At 36.1% G+C, this 20,301-nt stretch overlaps 1 protein-coding gene across 28 annotated transcripts in view; it reads right to left on the bottom strand.

The window, feature by feature from the left end:
* LOC144964833 (uncharacterized) overlaps nt 1–20,301 on the bottom strand; it is a 298,720-nt gene that overhangs the window by 187,188 nt on the left and 91,231 nt on the right. The window contains exons 1-2 of one of the 28 annotated variants that reach the window (XM_078899516.1): nt 7,290–7,345; nt 1,806–2,392 (exon numbers count right to left, since the gene is read on the bottom strand). The exons of 24 other annotated variants lie outside the window; for them this stretch is intronic. In XM_078899516.1, coding sequence (XP_078755642.1) covers nt 1,806–2,208 — 403 coding nt within the window. In that variant the 5' untranslated portion in view covers nt 2,209–2,392; nt 7,290–7,345. Of the gene's footprint in view, nt 1–1,805; nt 2,393–7,160; nt 7,346–20,301 lie in introns of those variants that run through there. 3 more of the 28 variants (XM_078899520.1, XM_078899517.1, XM_078899505.1) reach the window with 3 other exon arrangements.

The raw sequence follows: 20,301 nt of genomic DNA, 5'->3' as shown, positions 1-20,301 counted from the left end.
ACGTCACTCAGCACTTTGTTATTGTTTTTAGACAGCCATATTTATAATTGGTTTTCACTAAATTCTAGCAATCAGACTAAAATAAATGATTAAGGTTACACATAGTTTTGTGTGTTGGTACGGTATATCTGGCTGTGAGTATTTTACCTAAACGCATGGCATAATTCAACGCTTGATAATCTGACGTCACAAATTATTGAAAACTTGATATCATTACGTGTTACTATCTTAGGGTGAGACGTAGAAGAATATTACTCATTCGACCACGTACGACCATCAAGGCTAATACAAAAAACACAAGTGGGTGTAGGTAAAACGCAAGTCGTGTGTTTGATGAAACGAAAATAAAACGGATGATACAAAATAACAATGGCACAAATTATAGTAGGGTAAAGACAGAAGGTAACATAAATTAGCAATGAATGTTAGGAATCGATGTACATCAGGCAGGATGTCATAACTACAAACCATTCAAGTCATTACGAATAAGAGGAAAATAGAAGGGTTTACATCGCGGTCTGTTTATTTTCGTTTTTTACACTAATTACGATGTAAACAGGTGGCTTGGTAAATCGAGTACCAGAGTGAAAGAGACGGAAAGGTAGATGGAGAAATAGATATAGGGATGTGGGAAGATTGGTTGGAGTAATGATGATGATGATGATGATGATGATGATGATGATGATGATGATGATGATGATGATGATGATGATGATGATGATGATGATGATAATAATAATAATATCAACGACGACGACGACGACGACGATGACGACGACGACAACAATGAATGTGAGCGAAGAAACCAAATGAGAACAACAGTGGTGCTTGAAAGAAAGAAAGAAGATACAGGGGAAGTGTGTATGTGTGTGTGTGTGTGTGTGTGTGTGTGTGTGTGTGTGTGTGTGTGTGTGTGTGTGGTTTGTTGTGTTTTTTTTTTTTGTTTTTTTTTTGTTTGTTGGGAAGGGGGAAAGCGTGGTGAAAATAGTGAACTAGAGGATTATTGAACGAAAAAGACGAATTAGGACGATAAATACAATAACAAAAATTGAAGCAAAAAGAACGATCAACATTATATAACTGAAAACTTGGCACAAAAACAAAACTCAAAGAATTTTAAGAAAACGAAAACAAGGCAGCGCAACCTCCAGAGAAATGGAGAAAATCATTTGAAAGCACTTCACTGACATGGTGCCAATGATTGTGTACCGTCAATTATAGAATATCATGGGAAATGGCGATTGGCTAAATCGAGATCTACGCAAAATTCTTGGAGTGTATAAAAAGGTAAGCAAAGTCTATAATTAGACTGAGTAAACATCCTACAGATGTCAAACTATATTTAGAATGTCCCTCCATTTGTCGGTTCTTTTGTTTGTTTGTTTGTTTGTCTGTTTGTTTCCTTTGTTCAGCAAATCCCATCACTAGTACCAGAGATATCTAATACAAAATCGGGACAGTTAAGACTTTAAAATAATAGTTAAGTAGCGCAGCATCAATGTTACGCACCATCCTGTGAATAAACCTTTTAACCAGTTGAACTTCCGTACCCTAGAAAGACACGCATTAAAAAATTTGGCCTGAAAAATCCATCAATATTTGAAGGACGAGCTTTCCAGGTCACATTTTAAAATACGAGTTTCCAAGAGTACGTCACTTATCTGGTTAAGGAGAGATCTTTTTATGGAAATTTAGTTTAAGAAGACAAAGAACATATTGCTGATTCAAATAGAGAACACGAGTTGTTGGCCTACAACCATAAACAATGAGAAATTGTCCCGTTGGTACCCATTATGTATACTTACAACTTTTATCCAAATCAGCGAGTTTTCGCGCCGTTCGAGGGGTGTGGGCTTTAATTATACTCTCTTTGTTTTGTTGTTGAAGTAGTTGTTGCTTATGATGATGATGATTGTGATGACGATGATGATGATGATGATGCCGCTGCTGCTGTTGTTGTTGTTGTTGCAATTGTTGTTTTTCTGACTTTTGCTCATTATATTTCCACGGAACATCCCCATCACATCGACGCCGTTTGTTAGAACTAGATCGGTGAGGATGGCGCTGCTGTTGGGGCTGTTGTTCCAACTGTAGCTGCAACTGATGCTGGTGATGATTATTATGAAGGCGACTAGGGTGATATGGTTTCTTTTCCTCATTTATTTTGGCAGTCACCTTGACCGAACTTTCAGAAGCACAGCAGAACATGATTGTAATTCAAAATAGGAATGAATTAAAAGATAATTTATAAAGAAGTCCGAAATGTCTTCAATTTCCCATATCCATTTCTTTGCATGTTGTCAAAACAAAATTATAACCTCCAAGGGGAATTAATTAAGAATAAAAATTAGTCAGCCTGTCCTCCATACCATTAAATACGTCTCCAACACACCTTAAGCATCAATTATACAAGAAGAGATTACTCTAGTACTACGTCTTGCATAAACCTTTAAAATATCTATTATTAAAATTATAAAAACTCATCTCTGATAGAATTACGAAAATGAATTTATAAATAAATAAATAAATAAATAAATAAATAAATAAATAAATAAATAAATAAATAAATAAATGAAAAAATAAATAAATAAATAAATAACTTGTATAGTTTTGTAAATCATCCATGGGAACGGCTAAACGAATTACATACGTTTTGACATCTAAATGGAATCACTTCACGTTGACCAACAAATCACTATAATTTCCTTTTCCAAATCATAACACCAAAAATGAGAAAAAAAAATGATCCAGTCGAACATCAGAGGAAATTAGAACGTCCAATATGAAGGCCTCGAGTACGTAATGGTTTGTTAGAGAAGGATACAGTTTTAGAGTAGGTAATGGGTTGGAAAATCTAGATACAGAGCCCTGCCACCAATACTCACACGAAATTCCCCGGACAATATACCTAGTACGGGTATGGTACACCGTGTGGCTAATTCTCTAAGACACCATCATCGATATTGGGAAAATTGGACAAGGGAGAAAGAGAGAGAGGATGGGTGGGGGGGTGGGGGGGTCCTATGAATGATGATACCTCCCCCCCCCCCCCCCCCACCCCCCTCTCTCTCTCTCTCTCTCTCTCTCTCTCTCTCTCTCTCTCTCTCTCTCTCTCTCTCTCTATCTATCTATCTATCTATCTATCTATCTATCTATCTATCTATCTATCTATCCATCCATCTATCTATCTATCTATATATCTATCTATCTCTATCTATCTATCTATCCATCTATCTAACTATAGATTTCTCTCTCTCTCTCTCTCTCTCTCTCTCTCTCTCTCTCTCTCTCTCTCTCTCTCTCTCTCTCTCTCCACACACAGACAGATACACACACACACACACACACACACATATATATATATATATATATATATATATATATATATATATATATATATATATATATATATATATAATTCTCAATCCTCTCATGTAGAAACTAATACACATACACACAATCTCTACTCCCCACCCCCAACCATTTTAAAAACACCATAGTAATCATATATATTACAACACATTAAAAGTTCATCATGTCAAATATTTTTAGAGTACTTCGGAATCAATAAACTCAAAATCGGTCTCACATACCTACTTTTCCACGGCTGTTTACAATGATTTAAAACCGAACACCTTCCGATATTATTGCTATCTAGAGCTTAAAATAGGATTTCAAGTGGCGTTTATACAAGCTGACGGAAAAATCAAAACATAAATCATTCATAGTTACGTTGAAGTTCGTCTGTGTACTGGTAACATACTTATTTTACAAACAGGGTAAGCTTCAAAATCATAACAATTTGAGATTTGATATATTTATGTATAAAAGTCTTGACATAAATCAACAACCGAAAGCTGGGTTTTATTATACAAGTAACATAAATATTTACCTTTTATTCTAAAATCATGATTTTTTTTCTTTTCCTTATTTTAGCTTATTATATTTATTTATTGTTTATCTATACATCTATATCCGATTGTTCATTCCCTATTATTTTTTTTAATGTTTTTATTGGTAACGATACAAGTAAAAGCCTATAAATAAACTTGAAGTTAATTCTCTTTCTATTTTTTTTTTCTTTGCTTATTTTTTTTTTTTTTTTTTTTTTTTTTTTTTTTTTTTTTTTTTTTTTTGGGGGGGGGGGGGGATTTCTTTTTTTTTTTTTTTTCATTTTTTCCAATATTGTACATTCCATGCTATTATTCCACGATCTTATACATTTTTGTTAAGAATTGTAAGGAAACTGTGTTGATTCCATGAGTGAGTTTTGACGTTTATCTGTTTGTAACCGTGCCCGTTTATTCCATTTACTTTATAGCACTGTGTATATTGGATTCAGATCAATGTTATCTAATAATCAATCTCTGTGTCAGAAACGTTCAATAATCTCTTGGCAAAATAAAAACAATAAATAACGAATTCAATGTTCAGCGGTCAGCTTATACTCATATTACTGACATTGTGAACTGACGTCAATGAGTTGGAATTCAATGTGAACAAATGATTGACCTACAGCAACATATTATTTGACTCGTATGTAAAAAAATCGATCCTTGATGAAGAATATGTAGGAGCATCACTTGCTTTCAATACTATTTTCTGTAGTTCGGATACACAATATCCTCCAACTCCAATCAAACGACTTGTTGCCAATGAAACTAATTAAGTTATGTCCGAAATACAATTTGCAAAAGGAGTGTTATACCCACATGACTAAAACTTAAACGACTATTTTCTAATTGAAGATGCATTCTACTACCATGGTGTATTAATATGGTTACAATAAACCCCCAGAACTGGTTGAAATCTCTTAACGCCTTATGACCTCAACAGGAGTGAAAGATATCCATCACCAGACGTCGGACTGCAATCACCTACATTATGTACAGAGCCTGCAAGAGCCTTGACCGACCAATCCAATCAAAGAACGGCATTGAACACAACAAAACAATTCGGAAGGTAGTGTAAACAGTTACTTGTGTCTGCTATCGACAGAGATTTTGCATGAATGATGAGGATCTTGAAAGATGAGGCACAGGCCACATCCAATTATCAATGTTTTTTCTTTCTGCCATCAAACGTATCACATCATAACAATAACATAAAACCAGCACGCATTCGAATATTTGAATTATCACTAGGTAGAATTTATGTGAAAACGCACACACATTAACGAAACATTCCAAGTTTTCCTTCTCGGTAAAAAAAAAATATATATATATATATATAAATATATATATATATATATATATATATATATATATATATATATATATATATATATATATATATATATATAAATCAATTAACCAGCTAACTGCGTAGTCTGGAAAAAACTCGTATTTAAAATTTGGCAAGAAAACTCGTCCTTAAAATATCGATCGATTTAAATGACCCTCATCTTGGCAGAAACTCTCAAACCTGGGACTTACGCGAAGTTTTTGCCAAGATGAGGGTCATTTAAACCGATCGATTTTGAAGGTCGAAATTCCATGCCAAATTTTTAAATACGTGTTTCTTTCAGAGTACGACAATTAACTGGTTAAATATAATTCAATAATCATCAGTTGTAGGAACCATCACCGCATATCAACTAGCGTAATATAAAATATAATTTGATACCGTCAATAATAACATGAATGGGTTATGTTCGGTGCCTTCTACTCGTTTTATAAATTCGGTAACTTATAGGCAGAGCAGTCGTGACGTCATATCTTCCACTATTCCGTTTCCAAACTTCTTGGAAGTGTGTATGTAACAAGTCTTTCGGAGGACTAATCATTAATGGGTTACATATTGAATCATAAGATGGCATAACTATTTTACTAGCAGGATGTTTAGACAGATTCTTAGGATTGCGAGACGTAAAAGGGCGAGGATGGATGATCTTTATTGAAAACTTGCATATATTTAAATACCATCACTCTGTAGCCAAAAAGATCAATTACACAAAGTTGTATCCAATTTTCCGGAAGAGTGATTTTACATTTCCAATGAGATTGGAACCCGTTTTTTTACATTACATTTTTGCTCCCTATTAAAAGCAGATGAAAAAAAATAGTTTTGTTTAAATTTTAAAATGCAGATATTTCCACATGTTATCTTGATCAATGTTCCTATTTTCTTTTCTCTCACAGGGCTACATGGAATCAGATTTTCATTAAATATACTAGAAGTCGCCTTACAATATCGGTCACCGGACAAGTCCTCCTTCACACTCGAGTCGAGTACGGTAAAGTGTAAAGTGCCTTACCCAAGGACAAATTTTGTTTTAAACATCGGGGACGCTCAGGCCATCGACGTCTTACTTACTTGACATAATTTTAGTCCCGTCTTTCCTATAAATTGTCAGAGTTCGATCAATGATTTAATCATTTTATGTCTTGCGGCCATGTGGTCTTGTGGTATGACACTCGCCTTTGGATCTGAAGGCCCAGTGTTCGAGTCCCGCTCTGACGGCACATAGTTGAGTCTTTACTCACATATCTCGCCGTATCTAGATGTAAAATATACGTAGCTGGCCGTTATCAGCGTTGTCTCTGTCGGAATACAATTGTAATACCACCTAACAGCCGTCATGTCTCGTCCTACATGGTAAGTGTTACTGCTGGCTGGGGACCCTTTGTAAAGCGCCGCTTTGAGCACGTTAAATGGATATTGCGCTAGATTAATTATTAAGTTTTTCTCAGGGTTTTTTTTTCATGAAGTACTTGAAATCTTTAAATGAATCGAATCCAACAACAGAGTCTTCACCTTTCCCACGCCCCGAAAAATCATCATTGTTTTTTAACCAAAGATCTAACTGTAAACCAACCAACATCACTGATATATACACCACACACGAGCTAGTAAACCAACCAACATCAATGAAATACAAACCACACAAGATCTAGTAAACCAACCAACATCAAATGAAATAAACACCACACACGAGCTAACATAAAACGTCACCTCTACACTCTTATCCAGAAAACCTATATTTTTTTAACGTTCACTTTAATTTTCAAAGATGCAAAGATCACTTGACGTTGAATTAAAGTAACTGACTCAAAGATCTAGCCACAAATAAGCAAACAGTAATTATATATCATAAAAAGATCATATTTTATTTCTAAATATAAAAAATAAATAAATAAATAAAATACAAAGCTACAGACTACTGAGTAAACTGCCTTCTAACGTATAAATGCATGTGCAAAATACACACAATAATCCAAACAAAACAAATGAAATCAGCGCCAAGTTCAAGTGGCTTAAACAGACAACATTTACAACCACAACCATACCTGAACTCTAATAATACCATCACCCCACTATTTTGAGGTTTGAGTTCACAAGGCACAATTCAGTGGTTCTAGTACCACCAGCACTAACCGTGCAGAAATTCTCACCTGGGCAAAAATTGGTCGCTTCACCGATTCTGCTTTTACCCACGGAATGATTCTGTGTACGTTTGTAATGGAAATGTGTGTGAGCACTTGAGTTCGTGCGTGATCTCTTTTTCGGGTTAACTGGATGCACGTGCTGATAAATGTGTTTACTAACAACCCCTAATGAATTAATTAGACAGCAAAACATGACATTCAGTGTGGGCATGGGTCATAAAGACGTTAATACGCGGATATGAACATTGCCAATGACCCATTTTTTGATTTGAAGGGGTCAAAACTATATTGTGTCAAAAATAGTGCCGTTTAGCATTTTACACAACCTTGCATGAAAAAAGACGTAGCCAAATTACTTTCAACGGAACAGGAATTCAGTATTGATATTTTCAAGTCCGATGGCTTCACAAAGGCAGAAACCGCCTCGCTTAGGAAATGAGGTTTTACATTTTTTACTATTTTATATCTAAATCTGACTGAGTCATGAAATCAAAATCGATTACCATGAAATGTTTCTCTGGCTTATTTTGCAGCATGGTTTTATTATTATTTCAACCAATTATAATTATATCAGAGCTAGTGTTGTACATAAGTTACCGGTCAATGCATGTGTTCCATTCAAGTCATTCTGGGTTTTAATGAGACATGGATGGGAAGTCGTACAAGGGGAAAGTACTGATGGATTGTAACTGAAAGGTTTTGCAGGGTTGTGGAAATTGTTGCAGAAATGCCAACAAATGAAACTTGAAGAGGAACTTACCCTGGTAAATTTCTAGTATTTCTTTTCAACTCGACTGCAACTATTTTACATTTTGGGCAAATTTTAGAAAGTTCTACATCATGCAGCACGCTTAGTGCTCCTCCTGCTGGGGCCACACCAGAGACTGCAAACAATAAAGTGGAATAAAAACACTTACTTTCGAAATTATTTTCGTCTCTGGCAGGTCACTTGGGCAGTACTCAGTTTTAAATCAAAATGAAACAAGGACTTTCGAAATAAAGCTTCAAAACCCCAGAGTCATGCTTTTCCACAAATATTCTAGCCCATGATTTTTCGGTCCAAATGAGAGGGCTTCTCATAAAGTCAATAGAATAACATTATACTAGACTTTAAATTAAACCTGCATTGTGAAAATAAAATACAGTCAGGTAACAAATGTCAGAACGAATAGATCTCGCAATGCACGTAAAAGTATAAACATCAACAAGACAAATGTGATACAAAATTGGCATCAGTTGGCAGCCATTGTTCATCCTTTGATTGCTTCGATTTGCTGATCTGTCAAACTACATAAGTCTTGAAGGGAGAATGAAGGATCGACCTGGCGCCGAAGTGGAAAATGGATCGGACGAGTCGATGACGCAGTGTCAAAACACTTGCCTTTGAATCGGAAATTTGTGGCCCGAATGAAGTAGAATCGCTTGGACTTTATTTTTAAATGTTTTTTTTATTTATTTATTTTTTTGGACAACACGTTTTCAAAATTATTGTTTTATTTTAAGATTATATGGCAAGTATTGTGGGAAATCTTATTATTATAGTAAATTAAACTATTGACTATAAATTGTACAAATAATTGTGGAATTCTAGCAATGGGTTATAGACCGAGGGTGTGCCTGCTTTGGAATAAGAGTTATCTGATCTAAGTGGCGCAAAAAATCAACATTTCGAAATAACCAGAGGGGAAATATTGCAAAAGGTCATAATTCGTTTCTTACCTCCCTATCATAGCTTCCACAATTTTTATAGATCTTATGTGTTGATGTTTTCGACAGCTATTGTAGTATATTTCACTTTTTAAATTGGAGAGAAGAAAAAACGCGAAATGTGATACATGACAATTTTCGGCATTGTATCATCTCAGCTCAGGAAACTTAGATATTATGTTATATATTATCAACATTTTAGTAAATCAGTGAAAAATAATAATAGGCTTCAACAGTCGTGACGTCGCTTCCCTTGTAATGACGCATAGTAACTTAGTAACTGGTTCTAAACTATCGGAACAATGGCGGACGCCCTTATGAAATACTTCTCCGACGAGCATAAAAGTGTATCCAGAAGAGAAAAACATAGTAAATCTGATCATGTTTTGACTTTTATACATTCTGATCACATGACATGTGAAAAAGTTCTAGCCAGCATGAAGAATAAAAAGCTTAGAACCAAGCTGCTCGTTGCTGGGCGGACGTGACATCAGACTATTGAATCCTATTCAGAAAATCAGCAAAGAGGAGAGCCACCGATATTAACATGGACATTTATGTTTAGTGATATATGTCATGTGGCAACGCCGGACCAGTCAGGCAAGCTTGACCAATTTGCTATTCACATGATGGTATGTGTTTAAGTAAAACACTCATCAATTCTGCCCACGGGATCAATCCTACTAATACACGAAACTTGGTGTAACATTTAAAGTTTATATTCTAACAGATGAAAGGTAATTACCCAACGTAGCGCTATATCCACTAAACGTGCTCAAAGCGCTTTACAAAGGATCCCTGACAAACAGTAACATTAAACGTGTAGGACAAGAAATGACGCCTGTTAGGCGATATTATAATTTTTTCGGACAGAGACAACGCCGTTAACGGTCAGGTACTCATTCAACACGTGAGCACGGTGAGAGAATGTGAGAAAAGAGTCTTTTCCAAGGACTCAACTATGCGCCGCTCAGAGCGTGACTCCGACCCTGGACATTCCGGTCCATAGAGTTAAGTGGGACCATCTCCAATCCTTCGACAAAATCATTAACTTTAAATAAATTGAGTGGAAAATGTGTTTTCAAAATCAAATTAATTTCTTTCAACACAAAAAGGGTGGACAATTTTCATATCGACTGTACTATAAAGCAAACATTCTCTCAGAGCTTCAAAGACAAGACAATAATTTGGCCAGGTGCCCATCATGTTGATATGTCTGTAGCGGCCAATCTGGTGCACATTGATAAATTCACCTGCTGGTGTCGTGTTATCTCTATCTTTTGTACAATTGAATGAACCAGGCACCTGGTTTAGAATATTATTTATAGTAACGGGTACTCTCTCTCACACACACACATACACTCTCTCTCTCTCTCTCTCTCTCTCTCTCTCTCTCTCTCTCTCTCTCTCTCTCTCTCTCTCTCTCTCTCTCTCTCTCTCTCTCTCCCTCTAGATAGATCTATCTATTTCGATGACGGTCTATTATTATACCTATCTATATTTATCGATCTGTCTATATCTATCTACCAATCCATCTATCTCTCTACCTCCCTCTCTCTCTCTCTCTCACTCTCACTCTCTCTCTCTCTCTCTCTCTCTCTCTATCTATCTATCTATCTATCTATCTCCCTCGCTCTCGCTCTCTTTCCCGTTCACTTTTTTAAAATACCTCCCACATTTTCACAATCTCATTCCCTTCTCTCTTTATTTATCTCTTCCCTTTCCTTCATCCACTAATTACATCAATCTCCTACCAAAGGTGTATATGTTGTATGTGTTTTACTGAGAGTGTGTCTGTGCGCGCGCGCATTTATCCAACACCCGCACACCTCACTCCTCACTCTGCTTCAACACGACCAATCTTTAACTTCCCTTGATTCTTTTCCATTCTATCACGGTATGTGTGAGTGTGTGTGTGTGTGTGTGTGTGTGTGTGTGTGTGTGTGTGTGAACGCGCGTGCGCGCCTTCTCTGTATCTATTCTTCATTGTCTTGTCCACCTCTATAATTAAATGTCCGCTCCAATATTCCCTCATTTCCTCCGCAATCAATACATACACGCCTCATGATAAGGAAGATAGAAATTGGAACAGGGATGATGATAATAAGAGAAATTTTCGTTTAAATTCCTGTAATCATTGATATAATTAAAGCTTCCTCCCTAAGATAATTCCCGCTGTGCCGAGTTCTAAATGTAAATAATACGGATGGGAAGTGCTCTAATTAATCATTTAGAAAGCGCTCTCCTACCTTGTACCTTCTGCTAGATATTAGATACAGGTATTGGTGCTAGGTGTTTAGGTAAAATACTCACAACGGCATCCGCCAGCCGTGTGTAATGCACCGACACACAAAACCATGTGTAACCTTAAACATTTATAGTCTGATTGATACAATTTAGTGATAATAACTGGCTAAAAACAATAACAAAGGGCTGAGTGACGTCAATTTCGTTAATTCTTCATAAGATGCTTTTTTTCACAGCAACAGAACATGTACGACGAGACATGACGCCAGACAGAGACAACACTGTTTAATAAATACATTTGCCGTCTTACCTCAAAGAGAGTACATCATTTCAAATGAAAATCCAGTAGATTTGAAAGATCAAATACTCCAATAGAATATCAACACGTGAAATCTTTGTTTGTTTGTTTTTAAGGGTTTTACGGCGCTTGCAACACATTTAGGTTATATCAGCGCTAATAAAAGGAAGAAAATGGGATAGGAAAAAGTTCTAGAATTACAATTAAAGCACCCAAGAAAAAGTAAGTCATAGGGGAACTGGGAACAAATTGTGATCAGATGTAGATTCCAAGAGCACACCACCAATGTACTTAGTTTGAGATCACCTCTAAGTCTCATCCGGACACAAGCACAAAATCCAGCAAAGAGGAATACACTCAAATGCTTACATTATACACTCAAAATAACAAATATATTAATACATAACAGATTTAGATACAAGGAAAAAAATATCATCTACCAAAACAATAACTATGCATTTGACTGTTCCTCCCAGCTAGGACTCCGGCCAGGGCCAGGACAAAACCAAGTAATCTCATTCAAGACAAAGACAGGAAGCATGTTGAAAAACAGATATAAGGGGATAGAAGACAGTATGTACCTCCCTGCCCACTATGGGAGGTCAGGATCCCCACCCAGCGTGAAATCTTTGTCACAACAACACGTTTCAACAGTCGCAACGTCACTTCCCTCTTAATGACGCATGGTAACTTAGTAACTGGCTCTAAACTATCGGAACAATGGCGGACGCCCTTATGAAATATTTATCCGACGAGCATAAAAGCGTATCCAGAGGAGAAAAAAAACATTATAAATCTGATTATGTTTTGACTTTTACACATTCTGATCACAAGATATATGAAAAGTTCTAGCCAGCATGAAGAATAAAAAGTAACGATTTTCTTTGTTTAGAACCACGATGGCCGCCGTTGCTGGGCGACGTGACATCAGACTATTGAATCCAATTGGCCATAAAAATAAACAAGTCACGCATTGTTTGTAAGGCTGAAGCTATGAGCATAAGCATAACACACCAAACAAAAGATGGGGGACCCCTGGCTGCACGTTATAATCCATGCATCTTATCCTCAATGTCACTTTTTTTTCTTTGAAGTGCGGATGGAGTGCCTCAGGTGCATACAAACCGGTATTATGAATATGGATCTGAATAAAGACATTGAGACAGGTTTGTGGCGTAATGGAAACAAACAACAGAAAGCCGCATAAATGACACGTCGCTAAATTGAAAAAAAACAATATTTGGAACGTATGAAAATATATTAATTGCGTGAAATATGTGCGGCTATGTGGTCTTGTGGAATGACACTCGCTTTCAGATCGGAAGGTCTATTTTTAATTAATCTTTGAGCACACATTATCGTGAGAGTTGTTAGTAGGTATTTGTATCTAAATTTATCTTACCATGTTTTCTAACCAATCGAAAGATGATAACCTAAGAAAACGGCGTATGTCAGCCATTATTGAATCACTGATTATAGGTGAGTGAAATTCAAAGGCAGGAACATAACGCTAATCTGTATAATATAACTTCGAATTGATTTTAACATGTGTAGTTCGGTTTGTTTCGTTTTGGGGGGTTTTCTTTTCTTGTTTTGTTTTGTTTTGTTTTGTTTTTTTGTTTTTGTTTTTTTGTTTTTTTTTTTTCTTTTTGGTAGTGTTGTTATTTTTGTTTGTTGGGGTTTTTTTCAAGGGTTCAGTTACAACGCGCTTGTGAGAAATATATGTCTTATAATGTCTGAAATAAAAAGACAGAGAAGAAAACAAGACTATTAAAGAGAGAGAGAGAGAGAGAGAGAGAGAGAGAGAGAGAGAGAGAGAGAGAGAGAGAGAGAGAGAGATCATGAGGGTAGATGTTTTAAAAAATAAGAACGAAAAGAGAAAAAAAAAAAAAAAAGAAAGAGTGCAAAAAATTAGAGGGGAATAAAAAATGAAAAATCAAATAGAAAGAGAGACAATCCTCATAAAGGCTATATCCAAGCAAACACGGGCATGTCAGAAATTCCCGCTCAAATACAATGCTATGAATTTTATGGCTGCCAACTGCTGAACAAACTAAAACAACTTTACGACAAGTACATGTGTAATGTTTGACAAGAAGCATGTATAATCCTCGTTAAAATAAAACTGAAATCCCAAGGTTTTCGAGCCCGTCCATTTTAATTTAATCCATCGGCACGACTACAGGTCAACTGGAGCCATTACAACGACAACAAAACCGCACATGTGAAAATAATTTGGAAAATGGAACCCTTTGTAAAGTTCAAAGTCAGATGAAAAGTGAAATTTTGAATTTTGTTGCGAGTAAAGATGGTGAAATAGATTGCAAGTATTGATTCCGACGTGCATTTATTTGCAATATTAGATTCTTGAATTCTTGCGTTTGAAATTTCAACTCGTTTCCAACGCGTGTTGCCAAGGTCGAAATTCGAATATTATTTCAAAGGCATGAACTTAAGAATCTTCTATCATTTGCCGATATCAGCAGATCATAATGTATTTCCTTACGTCGTAATTGGATTTTTTTCAAAATACACTCTGTGAACAACAATAATTGAACTGTAGGATATTTATTTATTATGCATAAACATAATTGAGAAACATATCCATCGGATAATATCCAGCTCCCTAAAACATAGACGGATTGTTATGGTTACGGCGCCAAAATTGAAACAGACACTGCCTCGGAAAATGCCGGAGTTAAATCAACACACACACACACACACACACACACACACACACACACATAAACACACACACAACCCTAAACAAAAAGAGAAGCAAGCTTTTCAATTTACATGCACCACGGGTTATTTATTTGAAAAAACACAACTGTATGTATATATATTGTTTTGAGGTGAGAGTGACGTACAGAACAAACCAAAATTGTAAATGCTAGAAAAACAAATTCGACTTCTCTGAAATGCAAAGATAATAATAAATCCATCTGCCTATTTTCTATCACACTAAAGTCGAAAGTAATGGTGAGTGGCAAAGAATGAGCAAGAGGGATGGGGTAAGAGAGGGAGAGATGGGGAGAGAGAGAGAGGGAGGGGGGAGATGGAGAGTGAGATGGAGAGAGAAAGGGAGAGAGTGAGAGAGGGGAGGGAGGGGGAGAGGCAGAGAGAGATGGAGAGAGTGAGAGATAAATATAATGATAGAATATTGGTTCCCTGCCCTAACTGTTTTTATTTTCAAAGGTGTCTTTACCTTAATCAGGTCTAGATTTAGGTACGAGTACGTTATCATTACCTACTTACCGTCAAGTGCTGATCCGTGTATAGTGTTTTGTCAAGACTTAGTAATTAAGGAAATTAAATATAATTTCTTGGGTTTTTTAATACCATTTTAAACATTATCGACAGACTGTATTTTAAAGAAACGCTAAAATCATTTTCTGAATGACCTAAATTTTATTATTCTGTTCCCATCTGATAAAGATTAAGTCGAGGCTTGCAGGAGTTCGTTGCTTTTATCAATGTTTGAAAGTTTGGTGCGGAAAAACAAATGCTTTACTCGTTTCAGGCTTCAAACTGGTGAGTTTTAGCATCGCCGGCCTAACAGGATGACACAGAGCTGGGGTCTTATGGTTTCATCTTTGCTTGAAGAAATTAGATTGTTTTAAAAAAAATAGCAGTATATTATCATTATCATTCCCAAATACTATTAAGAATTGATTAGTATGTTTGTTTGTAAGTTTGTTTTCTTTTAAAGGTTTAACGGCATTTGAAAGACATGCGGGTCTGTGGTCTTGTGGTATGACACTCGCTTTCGGATCGGAAGGTCCTGGGTTCGAGCCTCGCTCGCGCGCATCGTTGAGTCCTTGGAAAAGGCTCTTGACTCACATTCTCTCATCGACTCAGGTGTAAACCGAGTACCTGGCCGTTACAGCGTTGTCTCAGTCCAAAAAAAATTGTAATATCGTCTAACAAACGTCATGTCCCGTCCAAAATGTTGTTTGCTGTTAGCCAGGGACCCATTGAAAGCGGTTTGAGCACGTTTAGTGGATATTGCTCTATATAAAAGCTTAATTTTTTTTAATGCCAGGAAAAGTAAGACGATTTGTATAGATAAAAGTGGGAACAAGAGTAGACGCGACGATAGAGGAAATTCATCTCTGTACCTATTCTGAGGGAGAGTAAAAGCATCGCCTCCTTGGAGCTTTCCCAAAAATGAAAATACTTATTTATTATCTTTAACAATATATACAAAGTATAAATTCATTCATTTGTTCATTGTCTTATTTATTTATTTGTAAAACCTTGTAATTTTACATTCATTTTACACCGGTAGATTTATTGCTTTACCTTTTCACACAAAAATGTACACAATCTAAAGTTTATTTACGAAATTTACCCGTATTTCATTATTTTAATAAACTTCTAAACACCATATTCAATGTATCTATGTACTGATTGGTGTTTTTGTTTGTTTTTAATTCATTCAGTCAGTCATTTGTCTTTTAATGAATGCAATCATTTTATCATTAACCCACACATTTATTTACTTAGGTTTTTACCATATATATTTATATTAGATTTTAAAATAAAAATACAGGTCTGTATCTATCAGTCAAATCAATAGTCAACACATTTTTTAAAATTCATTGAGTGAGTCACGAACTGTATTACACACAAGGCTGAAAACAATCCCCAATAAAAACAGACTCGATGGGAAGAGGGCAACAGATGGGACAGCTCATTCTAATTCTAAAAAAAAACACAAACACATTCATACTTACCACATCTTATCTTTCCTGTCTCTTGGAATTCACAAAATTAATGTTTATATATAGATAGTATCCCTCCATATATATATATATATATATATATATATATATATATATATATATATATATATATATATATATATATATATATATATATATATATATATATGATGTGGTGGTGGCGTTGTTAAGATCATTTTAACAACGCTACTACCACATTATCTCTCTCATCGTCTGTAGTGTTTCATTCATTCTTTTTTGTTGATAAAGGAGAAACCCGAAACGTCCATTTTATCTGTTTTCGTATATTAAATTGAAGCTTACATTCAACTTCACAGTGTTATTCATTTCTTCGAGCTTCGAGCAGCAACATTTACATTCGAAACTTTGAGGACATTTCAGCATCGAAAAGGGACGTCACGAGGGGAGTCAAAAGATCCGAGTCTAAACGAATGAATACACCATTCAAAGCGACCAACCTAAAAGGTAAGACAGGAGAGCGGTTATGTGGTCTAGTGGTATGAACTCGCTTTCGGATCGGAAGGTCCTGGGTTCGAGCCTAACTCGGCGCATAGTTGAGTCCTTGGTAAAGGCTCTTTACTCACCGTACCCAGGTGTAAAATAAATACCTGGCCGTTAACAGCGTTGTCTCTGTCCGAAAAAAAATGTAATCTCGCCTAACGGGCATCATGTCCCGTCCTAAATGTTAAATGTTGTTGACCAGGGACCCAAGGTAAAGCGCTTTGAGCACGTTTAGTGGATATTGCGCTATATAAAAGCTTATTTTATATATTTTTTAAGTTCAGGAGAGCGAGATCAAAATAAGAGAAGAGTGATCAATCTAGGAGCCATGTATCCAGGCGTAGGTCTAAGACCACAAACAAGTCCCATCATGGAACAAGCATGCACAACAAACACACCTCGTTCAAAGGGACTCACTCAATTGCTGAAATAATCATATCTGTAATAAGTAAATAAGAAGCTGCGATGAAGAGATGGTTATAAAGTAAAAATATAAATGCACAAAAAAAGATAATTCCACCCGACAGTTGCCCACTCTACAAAAGACTTCAGGCGCCATTCCGAGCAAAACCAAAAGTTTAATTCCAGCTGCGAGAAAAGACAGCAAATTAAACTCTATTAACAGAGGTTAGAAGAGACAGAAAGGATATAAAACCCATAGGCCTGGGATGTCATTTTATCTCTCACGTCCTAAGCGTAATTCCATCAACCGAGGCAGAATAGTAGAAGTAGTAGTAGTAGAAGTAGTAGTAGTAGGAGGAGGAGTAGTAGTAGTAGTAGTAGTAGTAGTAGTAGTAGTAGTAGTAGTAGTAGTAGTAGTAGTAGTAGTAGTAGTAGTAGTAAGTAGTAGTAGTAGTAAGTAGTAGTAGTAGTAAGATTTATTTTTTATTGTCTCAAAGAACTGATGGAATTTAAATACGAATGAAAGAATAAGCTGACCGTCCAGCGTTGACCAACACCAATGTTGACAAGCCAAGTAGGTAATAGTAACTGAGAATAGGGAAGGGGGGGGGGGGGGGGGGGGGGTGTCAGGACGAGATGACACATATTTGTCAAAGCCATCAATACTGTCGTTAATGGTCGCTCACGCTGTGTGGTATGTAGATGTCATTTGTTTCATGGTTGACATGACGGTCTGTAAAATTGTTATAGATGGTAATAAAGGCGGAGCGAGCGAGAGTGAGAGAGAGAGAGAGAAAGAGAGAGAGAGAGAGAGAGAGAGAGAGAGAAAGAGAAAGAGAGAGAGAGAGAGAGAAAGAGAGAGAGAGAGAAAGAGAGAGAGAAAGAGAGAGAGAAAGAGAGAGAGATGGGGAGAGAGAGAGGGAGAGAGAAAGAGAGAAAGAAAGAAAGAAAGAAAGAGAGAGAGAAAAGGAGAGAGAGAGGGGGGGGGGGGTTGACGTGTTTGTTTTTAAGAGTTTTACGGCGCTTGCGAAACTTTTAACCCATTCAGCACCAGGAAAAGGAAAAGGGATGAAAAATTGTAGATTTACAATTAAAAAGACAATAGAAGAAAGCAAGACAAAATAAAAACTGGTTGAAATAAGGAAAAGATGTCGATTCCAAGAGCAAACTATCAATAAACGTTATTCACCTTAAAGTCCCATCAAGACAAGTACAGGATCCCACCAAGAGTAATGTACTCAAATGCTCATAAAACATAATTTTAAAATATGTTACAGTACATAGCAGAGATATCATAAACGTAATTTTAAAATATGTTACAATACATAGCAAAGATATCATATACAAGGGAAAAAATATCTCACAAAACTAATACTTTACATTTGACTGTTTCCCTCTCAGAGAAGGTTACCGGCCAGCGACTGGACACAACCGAGTAATCCAATTACAAAACAGACAGACAGCAACCTGGAAAATATGATATATAGGGGGACAGAAGACACAGGAAGTGATATCCTGCCAACCACGGGAGGTGAAAAGGCGAGAGAGGCTTGAAAACAAATTTATCAACGCTCAATTTGACTACATTGTGTGGTGTGTGACATTCACTTGAAAGTGCATTGTGTTTATCATAATTAATGAACATTGTCATAATAATTTTCATTTTTAATTTTACAATTAAATAGAGCAATAATACAAATCGAATTGTTTTGACTATTCATTATGTGCTGTTCTTATAACATTTTTTCTGAGTAGGGTGTTGATATGTTTTATTTTAGGGGGCTTACATCGCGAGTCATTTCAGGGCCATATATGTAGTAGTAGTAGTAGTAGTAGTAGTAGTAGTAGTAGTAGTAGTAGTAGTAGTAGTAGTAGTAGTAGTAGTAGTAGTAAAAGCAGTGCGATGGTGCTGCTGCACGTGCTGTTGATGGTGGTGGTTTTTGCTGATGCTGGTATCTTTTTGTCATAACTATAAAAGTTATATGACCTTGGTGCTCTTGGTCATAATATATGGCACATTTAACCAATACGTACCCATTTAGTAATGTCATTGATGCCCCGTTTGAGAAGTTGGCGATTTTATTGTAAATTTTGCACAATCAACCCGCCCAACCATTGGCTATTCCTACGAAAAGTCGTTTTGTTTTCGACCGTTGAACAATCAAAATTTGTTGTAGAAGATCATTCTTATTCCCTTCTGATGTTTGTCCGGGACAGTTTTATGACACGCTTGTTTTGATGTAAAGTAACTCTTGGCAGACTGAGTACTTTCCACAGTAGAGTTACTTGGAAAAGTGTGTAATAATAATGTTTGCCAGGGACAGTTTTATGACACGCTTGTTTTGATGTAAAGGAATACAATGATGTTAAGCTGTAATAATAAACTGACTGTAAGGTGAAACAATAAATGTTATTTAACCAGTTAACGGCCGTACCTACTCTGGAAAAACGAGGATTTAAAAACTTGGCCAGAAAACTCGTCCTTCAAATATTGATCGATTTAAATGACCCTCATCTCGGCAAAAACTCTCAAACCTGGGACTTCGCAAAGTCACAGGTTTGAGAGTTTTTGCCGAGATGAGGGTGATTTAAATCGATCGATACTTGAAGGACGAGTTAACATAACATAACATAACATGTGGTATAGGGCAAAATAGGATAAGATCCTTTGAATGCCCTTAATATTAATTAGTAATGCCATAAATCTATTGATTAAATATTACAATAACGATACACGTGGTAAAGATAGTATTTCAACTTAAATGTACTCATGTGGTGTACAAACATATATCTTTAACCGTGACATGCAAAGCGCACACACAACCACACACACACACACATACACACGCGTATAGAAGATAACCATAATAATATAATAATGCATAATATATACATACAAGATTGAAAGCCATGTCAACAGCAGAGCAAACAAGTATTATTCGTCATATATAAATCTCCCATCATATAATTCCCTGTCTACTAACACCTTGAAATAATCCATAGATTTTGC

This window comes from Berghia stephanieae, chromosome 2 (assembly GCF_034508935.2).
Source record: "Berghia stephanieae isolate SIO BIC M18660-M18661 chromosome 2, UCSD_Bste_1.3, whole genome shotgun sequence".
NCBI classification, from domain to species: domain Eukaryota; kingdom Metazoa; phylum Mollusca; class Gastropoda; order Nudibranchia; family Aeolidiidae; genus Berghia; species Berghia stephanieae.
Note: the sequence above shows the minus strand (reverse complement) of the source record. Positions and strands in the feature narration are given on the sequence as shown.